Here is a 14825-nt window from a genome sequence, read left to right as displayed (position 1 = left end):
ACTGTCATACATCACTACTGGGAAAACCATAGCTTTAACTTATCCCACATGGTCTAAGGCAGGGAACATGTGAGCCTCTACATGCTGGACTCCACTCCCATCAGCCCCACCTAGCATGGTGAACAGAAGAGATGTAGCTCAGTGACAGAGAATCTGGCATCTCCAGGCATGGCTGAGACCCTGCTGAAAGCCAGGATATGCAATACTGAGCTAGATGGTCCAAAATGGTCTGGATGCGAGGGCAGCTTCCTAGGTGCCAGGAATTATGGGAGTTTGGAGTCCAATAACATCTGAAAGTGCGCCATGTTTCCTTCCCTGCTATAAGAAACTGGTCCAAATGGCCAGTTTCCTGGCCACCACCCTCCAAAAGGGGAGGAAATCCAAACACAGCTCAATACAGTGGTACCTCGGGTTACATACGCTTCAGGTTACAGACTCCGCCAACCCAGAAATAGTACCTCGGGTTAAGAACTTTGCTTCAGGATAAGAACAGAAATCGCATGGCGGTGACGGCACGGAGGCAGCGGGAGGCCCCATTAGCTAAAGTGGTGCTTCAGGTTAAGAACAGTTTCAGGTTGAGAACAGACCTCCAGAACGAATTAAGTTCTTAACCTGAGGTACCACTGTATTCCTTTTTTAAAAGTTTTATATGTGCTACTATTATGAGGTTTTTCTTTGCTCTCATGGCCTCCTGACTTGAATACACTATGCATCCATGCAGCAAAACAGGCGCCTCTGACATTGTCATGCGTAATCTATGGCAGCTATCAAAAGAAGAAAAAAACCAAAATGCTTATTTTTAATGGTTTTTTTATTGTCCATCTTTTATCAAAACACCCAGTCAGTGAAAGCTTTATACCTGCAGATGAAATCACAATCAAGAAAGCATGGGAGGAGAGGAAGAGAGTGTGTGTGTGTGTGTGTGTGTGTGTGTGTTAAAGAAGGGATTTTGACCATTTTTTAAAAAATAAAAAAAGACTCGCTCTGGGCCTTTTGCCTGCAAATGCACGAGGGAGAACCAGCCAGGACCAGGAATGTTAATCCACGTACACACACAAGACGGCCAAGGCCAAACGCAAGCCAGGCAGCCTAGCCTGAGAGGGGGCAGGAGCAGTGATAGCTGGAAGCAGGAGCGGGAGAGATGGAAGGCATAGCGAGAAGAGTAAAAAAGAAAAAAATCCTGCCCGTCCTACTCCACCCCAAGGAGGATGGGCCCCTCTCCTCACTTTCTGGCAGGAAAGGGGCCTGATTTCTTAGCAGCTTCTTTCCCCGCCCACCTGCCACTCTTGTTTTTTCCTTTCCAGATTTCTGTGCAGGACAACCCCCCCGCTCGACATTCGCTTTGGCTTGCTCTCATAACCCAGGGCCTGGTTTTCTAACCAAACCGCAGCATGCCTCCCCTTTCCCTTCACATGATCTGTCTCATCTACCCTCCCCCCAAGAAATTATATAAATAGAAGTGCCAGTGATTCACTGACACCAAGATAACCCCCATCCCCACTCCGGAAAGAAATAGAAATCCCTTCTCACTCACAGTACTAAGGGGGGGGGGAGAGAGAAATAAGAAAGTATTGGGACTGGTGGGTAAAAGAGAGCGTGGGAAGAGAATGGCCACGATCTAATTCAGGTGTGGGGAACCTGATGCTGCTGAACTACAACTTCCATCAGCCATAGCATGACCAATGACCAGGGATGATGGGAGCTGTAGTTCAGCAATGTCTCAAGGGCCAAAGGTTCCCCCCAAGTGAGCTAGCTGTACATGTTGCCCTGTTGTTTATGGCGAATGGCGGCATGGGGCAGGGAACAACGAAAGAGGGAGTTCTCCATACATTCACCTGTTGGCAGGGAAAAGGTTAAAAGGCAACCCCTGCCAAGGTCACTCGTTTTGTGGTCAGTAACTGGAGCCAGGAATTGGTTGGGCAGGAGAGATATGAAGAGGGAAGTGGAGATGGATGGGAAACGGAGGAGACCAAATCAATTCTCCCTCCCCTCTGGAAAGGCCCAGCCCCTCAAAATGGTTGGTCCCAACATTGCAACTCCAGGGAGTGGGGTGGCGTGGGAAGGGAAGAGATCTTTCTTGGCCACCACCCCCGGCAGAGGGGAAACGAGAGTCTCAACCAACTCCAACCCAGAGATTCTTCATTCTACAGCAAATATTGCTAAAGTTAATCTATGGAACCACACGCAGGGGGAAAGAAAGAGTCCAAGCCAGGATCGGAGGGGAAGGGGTGGAAGTGATCGTCGCCCCCGCCCCCTCCCAAGACATGCCTGAGTGGTACAGGATGTTGGACTTGAGCCCCTGCAGGGTGGGGAGCACCTAGCCTTCCCTTCCCACATGACCGCGAAAGGGGAGGCACCCCAGAACTCCCCAACACTGCTTGAGTGTTTCCTTAGCCCTCTTGTCCAGCTGAACCCCTCTGCCCGCCCGCCCTCCCGCCCAGCCTCGTGGCATTATCGCAGGGAAATGCTCCAGTCTGCCCCAATGTTGACTGCAGGTTTCCGGATGGTTAAGACGGACGTTTCAGCTTCGTGTGTGAAATCCAGGCGAGATTCTGCAACATCTTTTAGGATTGGGGGAGAGAGAGAAAGAGAGATGAGGTGAGCACATCTGAGAAAAAGAAGTACCGTCCTTTCCCAATAGAGAACAGTTTGAAGTCGGGTTTAGCTCAAGGGTGGGGAACCTGTGACCCGCCAGGTGTTGCTGAACTACAGCTCCCATCAGCCTCAGCCAACAGGGCCAATGAGCAGGGATTCTGGGAGTTGTAGTCCAGCAACATCTGGAGGGCCAAAGATTCCCCCATTGCTGTAAATCTTAGCTGAAAGTGCTCCATAGGTTAGATTAAAATTAATATTAATTAATTCCCAAAATTCTCAGTGCACACAGACAAAACACCACAGTTCAATTCATAGGAAACTGTTCCTCAAGTTTTATGGATACCAGGGGGAACCATCAATTTTTTCGCTGTTGGGGGGTATTCACTGCCTGCCACAACAACTTCACCCAGCAGATGTTGGTCCCTCCTTTTCCTCCTAAGAAAGCCCCACTATGGCCCAGCTCTGATGACCGTATTTCAGCTTACTGAAATGAGGCACAATTTGTCTATCTTGCCCAGGTGCCTAAGGCAGAGGGGAGTCTTCCCTCATCACCTGGATTCCTACTTCCTTCTATAACTGGAGGCACCCAGGACCGAGCCTGGGCCTTCTCCATGTTAAAGGTGTTCTTCCACTCAGCTACCGCCCTCCCAAAAAAACCATGGAGATGCCAGTGGATGGAGCCCAGGACCTTTTCAATCACTCACCTTTCTGTTTGAGGAACACTGCTGCTGGCTTCCCGGCTCCCAGGATCACCACCCGTTCAATCCAGGCCGGAGTTTCAAAGCTGCCCTTCGGGTCTGCGGAGCTGGAAGACAAGAGAAAACAAAGGCAGGGAAAGCGGGGTTAGAAGGCAGGGAAGTGATACTGTAGTCTCAAACTCTACTTAAAAGGCAACAAAGATGGCACCTAAATCCCACCCCCAGAACATAACATTTTCACCTGACTTACAATAAAGCAAGGCAGGTTACAATAAAGCAATATAAGATTTACATACCTGACTAACAAAATGACGACATTAAAATGCCAAAACAACCGCCGCAAATAAAACATTATCAAAAACAGCATCAGCAAATAACCGTCTCAGAAGCATCAATTAAATAAATCATTCTGAAACTACATTAAAATAGGCAACTCTGGCCTTTGTATTAAAGAGGTGGTCAGACCCAGCACGTTTGGGCTGTACTGTTCCAAACTTTAGATGGGGGTGTTGGTGTTTGAATGGCCACCAGTTACAGAAAAAAAAAATCCTTGCCTGAAGTAACCTAGCATGTCAGGGCTGGGCAGGACTGCTCTTCCTTGGCACGTTAACTTTCCGTGAGTGGGGAGAGGAGCCTTTAATCCTGCAACTGCCCCACCTGCAGTCTGAAGTGCAATCACAGGACGACCACCTTAGTCAGAAGTAGCAGCACCAACCAGGCAGGATAGATGGGTGGGGATTTTGTGGGAAAGAGGAGGGAGGCCCAGTACCTTGCCGTCAACGTGTTGCCGGAGAAACTGAAGCGGCGGTGGAGGTACTGCCCCTTTGTCTCAAAGCTGAATGTGTGCCCGTCGTCAACGAAAAGCTCTCCTTGCGCTGTGCCCTGTAAAGAGGGGGGGGGGGTTGACACAGAAAGCGAGGAGGTCCTGCTAGTTAAATCCTGCAGCAGGTGGGTTCTGGGAGAGAGTGGAGCTACCATGGTCAAGACATGCTCTGTGCAGCCTCTTCCTCTTCATTGCTGCTGCCACTCTCCCCGATTTTTCATTCTCTCCCCATCAGGGCAGCTGTGTGGAATGGATTTAAGTGATGGGTAAACCTCTGCAGGGGACGCGGGTGGTGCTGTGGGTTAAACCACAGAGCCTAGGACTTGCCAATCAGAAGGTCGGCGGTTCGAATCCCCGCGACGGGGTGAGTTCCCATTGCTTGGTTCCTGCTCCTGGCAACCTAGCAGTTCGAAAGCACGTCAAAGTGCAAGTAGATAAATAGGTACCGCTCCAGCAGGAAGTTAAGCGGCCTTTTTGTGCGCTGCTCTGGTTCACCAGAAGCGGCTTAGTCATGGTGGCCACATGACCTGGAAACTGTACGCTGGCTCCCTCGGCCAATAAAGCGAGATGAGCGCCACAACCCCAGAGTCGGTCACGACTGGACCTAATGGTCAGGGGTCCCTTTACCTTTACCTTTAAACCTCTGCAGCCTGAGGAGCCCCGTTCCCTTCTGGGTGCCACATACCAGGGGTGGGTGGAGCCAGAGGCAAAGATGGTAAAGTATAGCACTGTAGACTAGTTCCCTACACACACAGCTCCCTTCCTCCTTCCAGGAAAATGAGAGTTCAAGGACCCATCCCAGCCAGGCAGAAATGCACAAGGAGCTGAAGTGAGGACCTGCTAGCTAGGGATGATGGGAGTTGTAGTCCAAAAACAACTGCAGACCCAAGTTTGGGAAAGCCTGCTGTAGAGCATCTCTCCCACAACCCTGTCCCTCTTTGCTCCTTCCCACCTCACCTGGGGGCCCAAGGCCACGTAGAGGGTGTAAGGGTCATTGTACATGCAGTCCGAAGATCGCCGGACCCGCTCCTTCCGAGCCACAATGCTGCCGCCACGCTGGTACACAGGAATCTGCAGAGAAGCGTTGAGGATCAGGGGGTTAAGTTGTAGAGTTTGCTACTGTGTTGACACTGTTCTGCATTGTTCATGATATATTCTATACTATTCTGTATAAACAAGTACAGTATTGTGTATTAGGAATTATTATGTACTGTACTACTGATTGCTATCCACCTGGTTTACTTTTTTGCAGCATAGTGATATTATGCTATGTTACTATATTGTAAACCACTCTGTGGTCTTCTGAAAGAAGGTGGTATAGAAATGTCTTTATTGTCTTTTTGGTGCTTTTTTTACAACACTTCAAACCCGGAAGTGAGTCTTTCAGTTTGCAAATGTTCTTGGAACCCAAATGTTCGACGGGGCTTCTGCAGCTTCCTGCAGGAAGCTCCTGTAGCCAATCAGAAGCCGTGCTTTGGTTTCTGAACGTTTTGGAAGTCGAACGGACTTCCGGAACGGATTCCATTCGACTTCCAAGGTACGACTGTATATAAAACTGGTGTTGTTGTTTTTTTTAAAAAAATGTTGGTGTTACTGAGATGCAAGCCAATGCTAGTCCCACTCAGAGGAAACTCACTGAGGTCCATTAATTTTAGTGAGTCTACGCTGAGTACAACACAGCTTGTGGCAACCCACTATTGCTTATGGCTTTGAGAGGTTTCGTAAAAAGAGATTCATGAATGGAATTCAAATATACAATCCTAAGTGGTGGTTCCAAGGGGGGTGGGTGAGAGACAAAAGCCTCCAGTGGCCAGGTCAGCAAGGCTTCCATGCCCTGTCTTGGTTCTGTTTCTCTCTCCAGGAACTGCCCCCTCATCAACCCTCTCCCCCCTTTCGACTTACGCTGCTCATGGTGACTGCTAAATAATGGGTTTGGGGCGCATGAAGTTTCTGGTGAGTGTGGACATCATACCAAACCTGCATAGTGGAAAAAGGCACGTTAGAGACATAGCTGTCAACTTACAGATTTGAAAATAAGGGACCAGCAGCCTCGAAAATAAGGGATCAGCAGCCAAAATAAGGGATTTTCCAGGCACAGGTATGTTCGACTTCTGAGCCCCTCCAAGCCAAAGGCAGAAAGCCCAGCCAGCAGCCGAACGAAGCCTCAAGCGGTGGTTTCCACAGCACAGCAACCCAACAAAGGGGATGCAGCAAGGAAAACCATCGTTACCTCTCCACTGGGAATGCTGAGCAAAGGCAAGTTCCCAGGCAACGCTGCCAATTTGATCGGCACAAGGCATGCAAGCTCCACCCCCCAGTCGTTCTTAGACTCCTTATTGAGTAAGCAACGCAGCCAAGAACACAGTTGGAGCCTCCCTCCTCCCTGGCCGGCAGGGAGGGAGGGAGAGGAGCTGCTTCCTTTGAAACCCGGGAAGTTTAAGGGACATCATCAATAAGGGACAGCAGCGGGACACGGCGCTGGGATAAGGGAGTTTCCCGCCAAATAAGGGACGGTTGGCAGCTATGGTTAGAGAGGACTATGGACATCCACAGGACTTGTCACTCCAAACTCCAAACAGAATCCTGGGAGTGCTGGGGAGCGTCAGGGTTAATTTAAAACAGGGCTGGCCGATCTTGTTCTTTCTTCTGTTGGGGGCTGCAGCCCCTCATGGGGCCCCATGCCAGAAGTAGATGGGTCTAGATCCTAAAGTGGGCAAGACCACCCCTTCTGCCTATGTCTGTCTCTCTGCCATCCCCTTTACTTTCTCTCTCTCCCTTTGCCACCCCTTCTCTGTCTCCTCTTTCTCCCTCTGGGTATCGCAGCCTTCATTTCCTTAGCACTGGACACAGGTAATGCCAAGGAACTGCCAGAGTTTCTCACTCTCTATGCTATACACTCTGACAAAGGAGAGCCGACTCTACTTCTCCCACCCCATCACGCCTCATTTCCGCTCTGCCAGCCTCACTTACCTCTCCTTTGCCAGGCAAGTAGACCTGCACGCCTCGGGCCCCCTGTGCCGTGACTGGGTGAACCAGCAAGGCATCGCCTGCAAAGGGAAGAAAACAGAATAAGTGCATGAGATCTAGAAACTTGCATTAACTGCTCCTCTTGTAATCTGCCTCTGAATTAGGAACATTAGAGGAGACCTGTTGGATCAGATCAAAGGACCATCTAGCCCATTATTCTGTTCCCACAGTGGCCCACCAGATGCCAAAGAGAAGCCCACTAGCAGGACCTGAGCAAAACAGCAACTGGTATTCTGCTTATGATACTACAGGCAAAATAGAGCCACTGACAGCCTTATGCTCCAATATTTTGTCTAATCCCCTTTTTGAGCTGCTGGCCTTTACTATATTATTTTTTATATATATATTAACACAATTGTAACAATTGTGAAAACTTGGAAAAAGTCAATGCTTATAATCTCAAGAATAGGTAAGATGGCTGCTGGCAGCAGCTAGGATATAGAAAACTTTGCAGAGCCTGCAAATATCCCCATGGTACAAAAACGTATAGAACCTGGTGATCACAGAAAAGATAACTCAAGGAAGTGTGCCCCTAGCTTCTCAGTTGAAATGCTCAAGAACCAAAATGGCTGTTGGACGTTAAAATGTAAAGATTCTTGCCAGAGAACAAGAAGTGAAGCAACATCAACCCTGGGATTCACCACACTCACCAAGCAGATACTGGTCATCAATGGCATATGTTGTAGCGTCCTGGGGATATTCCACCCAAAGAGGTCTATGAGAGGGGGAAACAGAGTTGTGATAGCAGTAGAGCCACAGCAGTGGGGAAAGCACCATCTGCCATAGCAGTTGATTTCACACACCAAGCCCGGCTTGAGGAAACGTAACTATCGGTTTGGTGCAATGTGTGAACGGATAAACCCTGGTTTGCAGCTGGCTAGAAATCTGAAAAGAATCTAGGGCTTCAGGCATCACTCAGTTTAGATTTCATGCCATTTCTGAGGCTCTGGTCTGCTTTCAGCTTTCCATTGCTCAAAGCTCTCATTTCTTTTAGGCAGAGGTCTCTGGAGGTGGAGCAGCTGTGCCACAGCTAGTAACCTGGAGCAGGGCTTTCAGCGTTGCTGCCCCTGCTTTGTGTAACAGCACCTCTGCTGAGACTGGACCACCTACCTATATAGCCAGTCTACGAGCAGGTAGCTGAAGTCACCCTTTCCTAAAATGGAGAGACCCCCTCACACCATTTCACTCACCTCATGACAGGCTGGCCAGTACGGTAGCTGTGGTAGAAGAGGGTGTACCAAAAGGGCAGGAGGGCATAGCGCTGGCGAACAGCATCCCGGATCAGGGCCTTGTTCTCTTCGCCAAAGAGCCAGGGCTCCCGGCGGGTGGTGTCCATGTGGGCATGCGCTCGGAAGAAAGGCTGGTAGGCTCCCGCTTGGTACCAGCGCACCAGCAGCTCCGGCTCGGGGTTTTTGAAGAAGCCACCCACGTCGGCTGGAGGAGGGAAGGCAGGAGAAAGATCGAGACTTTTAGTATCCTTTAAAAATCCAAGAGAGGCTCAGTTCAGCTGGAACCAAGGGTCAAAGTAGTCCAGCACTCTGCTTCTAACAAGCCAACAAGAGCCAGGATGGTTAAGGCAGAGATGGGGAACTTGGAAGCCTATCACAAGTTGGACATATCTGACCAACGCATGAGGGCTGAATTCAGCCAAGGCTCCCCACCCCTGGTCTTAAGAATCTCAAGAAATGGTTGTGTCCACAAGTAACATTAAAGCGCATGGATGAGCCTCCCGTGACAGCGAACCAAATGTTGGCCTCATGTGACCCCCCCCCTCCTGTGCAGCTGGAAGGATGACTTCTGCTGAATTCAGTTTCACTTCTAATGAAGCTCAGCTTAGTAGCTTGTACAATTTTCAGGTCGCGGTTTCCAGCAAACCATTTGGCTTGTTCAGCTACTAACCATTGTTTCCTGTAAAGCATGACTCCCGGTTTGTATGCAACACCAAGCTGAGATACTAACTCAGTGTATGTCCCTTTTCTCGCCATATAGGGGGAGGAGATGGGGGCGTGAAGGAGTCTGATGCTTCCCGCAGACTTATGGAGGCTCATCCATGAAGAATTAAACCACAGTTTAGTGTTACATGGTAAGTAGGCCAAATGTCTAGAGCATTCAGAAGCCATATTAACGATTACTAAGCCACGAACCAACTTCTTCAACACGGGTTATCTGAACCCGGCAGGGTTTACCTCCGCAGAAAGAGATGCCCACAAGAGCCAGGCTTAGACACATGGGGATGGAGATCTTTAAGTGGTCCCACTCCGCTGCGTTGTCACCTGTCCACACAGCCCCTGCAGAGGGAGACAACAAGAAGGTGCAATAGCGAACAACCTGTGCACAGATCATCTCTTAACCTGCCACTTTCCTGCGGCCTCACCTAGGCTCTGAAACTCCCTCCCCAGGAAGGCCTGCTTTGTCGACTCCTTGATGACAGCCTTTAGCGCACAAGAGGCTAACCTGTGACCCTAACCTGCTGGACTCACATCACCCCTCACCGCAGGCCATACTGGCAGGGGCTGATGGGAGTTGGGGACCAACGACATTTGGAAGGTCAAAGGTGTCCTCAACCCTGCCTTGGAAGCCTGCCTACAGTCTACATGCCTGCCCCCTCCACACACACCTGGCTCCTTAAGGAGATTTCAGCTTAATAGTCTTTACTGAATTGGTATAACCTCTGCGGCATAGTTTACATGGCAGACATTCATTTTTAATTTTAATGTTGTGCCATGTTCTTTAAACTACCTTGACAGCTAGGACTTGCCTATCAGAAGGTCGGCAGTTCGAATCCCCACAACAGGGTGAGCTCCCGTTGCTCGGTCCCTGCTCCTACCCACCTAGCAGTTCGAAAGCACGTCAAAGTGCAAGTAGATAAATAGGTACCACTCCGGCGGGAAGGTAAACAGCGTTTCCGTGCGCTGCTCTGGTTCGCCAGAAGCGGCTTCGTCATGCTGGCCACATGACCCGGAAGCTGTACGCCGGCTCCCTCGGCCAATAAAGCGAGATGAGAGCCGCAACCCCAGAGTCAGCCATGACTGGACCTAATGGTCAGGGGTCCCTTTACCTTTACCTGCGGCAGAGTTTACATGGCAGACTGGTTCTTTTTTATTTTAATGTTGTGCCATGTTCTTTAAACTACCTTGACAGCCGGGTCGTGAGTTCAAGCAAAATATTCCTTCATTAGAGGGGGTTGTACCAGATGACCCTCAAGGTCCCTTCCAACTCTACAGTTCTCTGATTCTCTGTCTTATTTATTTGTCAAATATATCCCGCCTTTCTTCCTGCAGGTCTGCTGCACAGCAAGCCATATTGTACAGGGCGAGTCCATCAGTCCAGGTAGCTCAGGACAGTCTCCAATGACTGGAAGCAGCTCTCCAAGGTTTCAGGTGGGGAGTCTTTCCCAGCCCAACCTGGAGATGCCACGGGGGACCGAACCTGGGACCTTCTGCATGCAAAGCAGGTGCCCTGTCACTGAGCAATGGCTCTTCCCTCCTCCCACCTCATGCACCACTAACCGTAGCGTTGTGAGCCCGCAAAGAAGCCGCGAGTCAACACAAACGGACGCTCCAAGCCTCCCGACCGTTTCACCTGCCCCTCCGCTGTTGCCATTTGCTGCCGGCAGTGGGGGGAAAAAAAGAAGTGTTATGAGGACACTTCAAACCGTGATCAAACTTAACACCCGAACCCAAGCCCAGAAACCTTGCAGCCCATGCCTCCCTCATCAAACAGAATATGGCACATATTATGATTCCGACAGAATGCAGGACCAAGCGCAGAATGTGGTTCTAGGTGCAGAATTCTGCTTCGTGGATTTTCAAAATAAAATAAAATAAAATAAAATAAAAGCAAGTTTCTAGCCCTCATGGCTATACATGCTTGGATTCTTGCGTGGGGCTGTTGAAATCTGAGAAGTCTGGCTCACTGCCTTGCCTCTCCTCATGACTAACAAAAGTGTGCAGAACTGTAATCAATCGTTTTTATGTAGAAGAGGAATTACACCAATCTGTGTGGGGAATAATTTACCCAACTCTTAAATTTAACACAAATTTTAGAAGTTATGATTTGTCTGTCTCCCATCCAGAGTACTGATCAGATTCATGCCTGCTTAGTTTCCTCAAAGCAGTTAGAACTTAGACCAGAGAGACCTAGGATTGACTCTACCTCAGCCACAAAGCTTACTAGGTGACCTCATTCATTCACTATCCCACCTATCCTCCTAGGAGCTCAAGGTGACATCCATGGTTCTCCTCCCCATTTTGTCTTCACAACACCCTCTGAGGCAGGTCAGGTTGAGAGACAGTGTCTGGCCCAAGGTTGCCCAAGAGCTTCACAGTTGAGTGGGGATTAGGAGGTCTCCCAGGTCCTAGTCTGACACTCTAATCACTACGCCACACTGATCCAGGGATGAGAAGCCTTTGCCACCCCCTACCCACCCTAATAATAATTTATTTATACCCCGCCCATCTGGCTGGGTTTCCCCAGCCACTCTGGGTGGCTTCCAGCAGAATATTAAAATACGATTCATCAAATGTTAAAAGCTTCCCTAAACAGGGCTGCCTTCAGATGTCTTCTAAAAGTCAGATAGATCTTTATTCACATCTGAAGGGAGGGCATTCTACAGGGCGGGCGCCACTACCGAGAAGGCTCTCTGCCTGGCAGACTTCAATTCCCATCAACCTGACCACTGGCCATGGGAATAAGAAATACGTCCGCAAGCCTCCAGCGATCTTTCCTGCAGATCCTGATCTACTTCCCAGCCCACTTGAGTTCCTTGGAAGACCAGACGAGAGAGATGTTCCAAACCAGCCTTCACCAACCTGGTTCCCTCCAGATGCTTTGGACTACAATTCCCATCAACCCCAGCCACCCTGGAGGGGAGCAAGCTGGCAAAAGCTGTTTCATTCGTAAACAGACCGGTCATGTCGTGGACTTCAGCTTTTCTTGGCCCAGAAAGGGGGAGTAGGAAAGGAAGGCAGCGCTCACCACGTAGAATGCATACAGGTTGTGAATGTCACGGTGCTCCCAGCCCCCTTGGTGCACGGCGTCCTTGTGCATTGTCACTTCGGGGCCGTTGAAAACGGAGGGCTCGTTCATGTCGTTCCAGGTGTAGAGGTTTTCCATGGAGCCCTGAAGCCGAAGGAGAGGGAAAGCCAATTGGCGGGGAGGGCCCAAGAAGGGCTATCTGCCCCAAAACTGAAGAGAAGCCTGCTTAATAATAATAATAATAATAATAATATTTATTTATACCCCGCCCTCCCCAGCCAAGGCCGGGCTCAGGGTGGCTAACAAGCAATAATAAAAACAAATTGAATGAATACAACTTAAAAACAAAATTAAAATACAACATTAAAATACTGAAACCTCATCGCAGGAGGAGAAAGGAAAAGAAAAAAGAAAGAGAGGGAGGGAATCAACTTGGCTCCAAGCCAAAGGCCAGGCGGAACAACTCTGTCTTACAGGCCCTGCGGAAAGAAATCAGATCCTGCAGGGCCCTGGTCTCATGAGGCAGAGCGTTCCACCAGGCCGGAGCCAGTGTTGAAAAGGCCCTGGCTAAAGAGGTAAACCACTTGCCTACCTCATAGTGGTCATAGCCAAACATGCTGGACCACCAGGCACGCATCTCTGGGTTGGTGAAATCCGGGTAGCCTGCTGAGCCTGGGCAAAAGGAGGCAAAGAGTTAGGCCAGACCCTGCCGTTTTGGTTTAACAAATATTCAACACATGGTAGTTCTTTTTTTTTTTTAAGCAGAATAAAATGATGTGTTTTAGTTTATTGCTGGTTTTTAAAAAGGTTTTGTTTTTACTACAAATCTTGCTGCTTTATTCTTTTCTGTAAACCGCTTTCATTGAGGTTTTCTATAGTCAAGCAGTATATAAAATTAATGATAAACAGTATGTATTGTGCACTATAAACAAATAATATAGTGCAATATATTAAGAAACACAAATCAGTAAAATTGTTGTTATAGAACCGTTGGTAGATGTATGCATATTTCTGAGTGGTTTGCTTGTCAAGATCTCCTAAGATTTACTTAATAGCTTAAATATTATATAGTATATATATATATATTTTAAAATTGCCACTGAATAGTTAGTTACAGTGGTACCTTGGTTCTCGAACTTAATCCATTCTGGGAGTCGGTTCGACTCCCGAAACCATTCGAGAACCAAGGCGTGGCTTCTGATTGGCTGCAGGAGCTTCCTGCACTAAAGTGGAAGCCGCGTTGGACGTTCGGCTTCCGAAAAACGTTCGCAAACCGGAACACTTACTTCTTGGTTTGTAGCGTTCGGGAGCCGATTTGTTCAGGAGCCAAGCCGTTCGAGTACCAAGCTACCACTGTATTTACAAAATTAAATATTGGCCATGCTCCAGCCACATTTCGGGTGTGTGTGTGTGTGTGTGTGTGTGTGTGTAAGTTATATTAAAAAATGCATACAATCTATTCCAGGGGTAGTCAATGTGGTGCCTGCCCTGTAGAAGGTTTTGGATCCAGCTCCCATCAGCCCCAGCAAGTAGCAAACTGTGAGGGATGATGGGAGTTGTAGTTCAGCAACATCAGGAGGGCCACTTGTGATGTATTCCTTCTTCTGAGATTGCTAGCTTTAGGTTTCTTTAAATATTGTGTTACTAGACTCCAACCATTTATAGCTTCTCTAAATCTTTCTTTGTCTCTAAGCATAGCTGTTCATTTCACAATATTTAGTTGCTCCCTCAGCTTCCTTAAGTAAACCTAACTTTATTTGATTTCCTATTGTCTTTGCAGCTTTTCCCATGGAAAATTCTGACGGCTGCTATAATGTATAACAAAAGCTGAGCACCAAATGCCAGGAGCACAGCAAAACAAGTCTCCTGCCTCATCAACCGAATTCACTTTCCTCACCTGGCCAACACCAGCCCTCGTAGTCACTGCCGTCCTTCGTCTTGACATAAAAGTCCCGGGAGCGAATCTCGTTGTGGATCCGATAAGCACTGTCCACTTTGATGTGCGGGTCCACAATGCTCACCATCTGAGTTGAGAAAAACCAGAGTGGTCAGGGATGAAAGTGGTTGGGCTGAGCACCGCCCCCTGCCTTGAGAAAGACCAAATTCGAATTGTTTGTCTTCCTCTGCATCATTTATTCTGGGTTTGCAAGTGACAGGGGAGACTGCTATGCAGGGCACTGAAGCTGGATGGGTCTCAAACCCTCGGGTGAGCTAGGGACTTCCCCTGCAGGTAAAGACAGGCTCCGGAGGACTAAGCGGGAGATACCAATATAGTGGTACCTCGGGTTACATACGCTTCAGGTTACAGACTCTACTAACGCAGAAATAGTACCTCGGGTTAAAAACTTTGCTTCAGGATGAGAACAGAAATCGTGCTCCGGCGGCGCGACAGCAGCGGGAGGCCCCATTAGCTAAAGTAGTGCTTCAGGTTAAGCACAGTTTCAGGTTAAGAATGGACCTCCAGAACGAATTACCGTAAGTACTTAACCTGAGGTACCACTGTAGTGGGTCCAATGGTCTATAAGGTGGTTTCTGCATGTGCTGCAGAGGGAAGTGAGGGGCAGGTGGGGCTTGTCCACCTGGGAAGGTAGCCCATCTAGGAGAAGGAAAACTCTGATCCTTATTCTCCGCTGCCTTGCAGGATATCTTTGGGAGAAGAAAAGGCTAAGGAGGAAACCCTACAGAAATCCGGAGTGGAGTCTCTA

At 48.8% G+C, this 14825-nt stretch overlaps 1 protein-coding gene across 2 annotated transcripts in view; it reads right to left on the bottom strand.

The window, feature by feature from the left end:
- Positions 1-1545: 1545 nt before the first annotated feature.
- The window catches only part of GANAB (glucosidase II alpha subunit), a 33350-nt gene continuing 20070 nt past the window's right edge, over positions 1546-14825 (bottom strand). For both annotated transcript variants that reach the window (XM_028709383.2, XM_028709384.2), the window contains 13 exons: positions 14018-14144; positions 12713-12792; positions 12121-12264; positions 10653-10749; positions 9330-9431; positions 8334-8577; positions 7794-7858; positions 7087-7163; positions 6019-6093; positions 5074-5187; positions 4063-4175; positions 3300-3400; positions 1546-2561 (listed from right to left, as the gene is read on the bottom strand). In XM_028709383.2, the coding sequence (XP_028565216.1) occupies positions 2452-2561; positions 3300-3400; positions 4063-4175; positions 5074-5187; positions 6019-6093; positions 7087-7163; positions 7794-7858; positions 8334-8577; positions 9330-9431; positions 10653-10749; positions 12121-12264; positions 12713-12792; positions 14018-14144 (1449 nt within the window). In that variant the 3' untranslated portion in view covers positions 1546-2451. The remainder of the gene's footprint in view (positions 2562-3299; positions 3401-4062; positions 4176-5073; positions 5188-6018; positions 6094-7086; positions 7164-7793; positions 7859-8333; positions 8578-9329; positions 9432-10652; positions 10750-12120; positions 12265-12712; positions 12793-14017; positions 14145-14825) is intronic.

Source organism: Podarcis muralis, chromosome 16 (assembly GCF_964188315.1).
Source record: "Podarcis muralis chromosome 16, rPodMur119.hap1.1, whole genome shotgun sequence".
NCBI classification, from domain to species: Eukaryota; Metazoa; Chordata; class Lepidosauria; order Squamata; family Lacertidae; genus Podarcis; species Podarcis muralis.
Note: the sequence above shows the minus strand (reverse complement) of the source record. Positions and strands in the feature narration are given on the sequence as shown.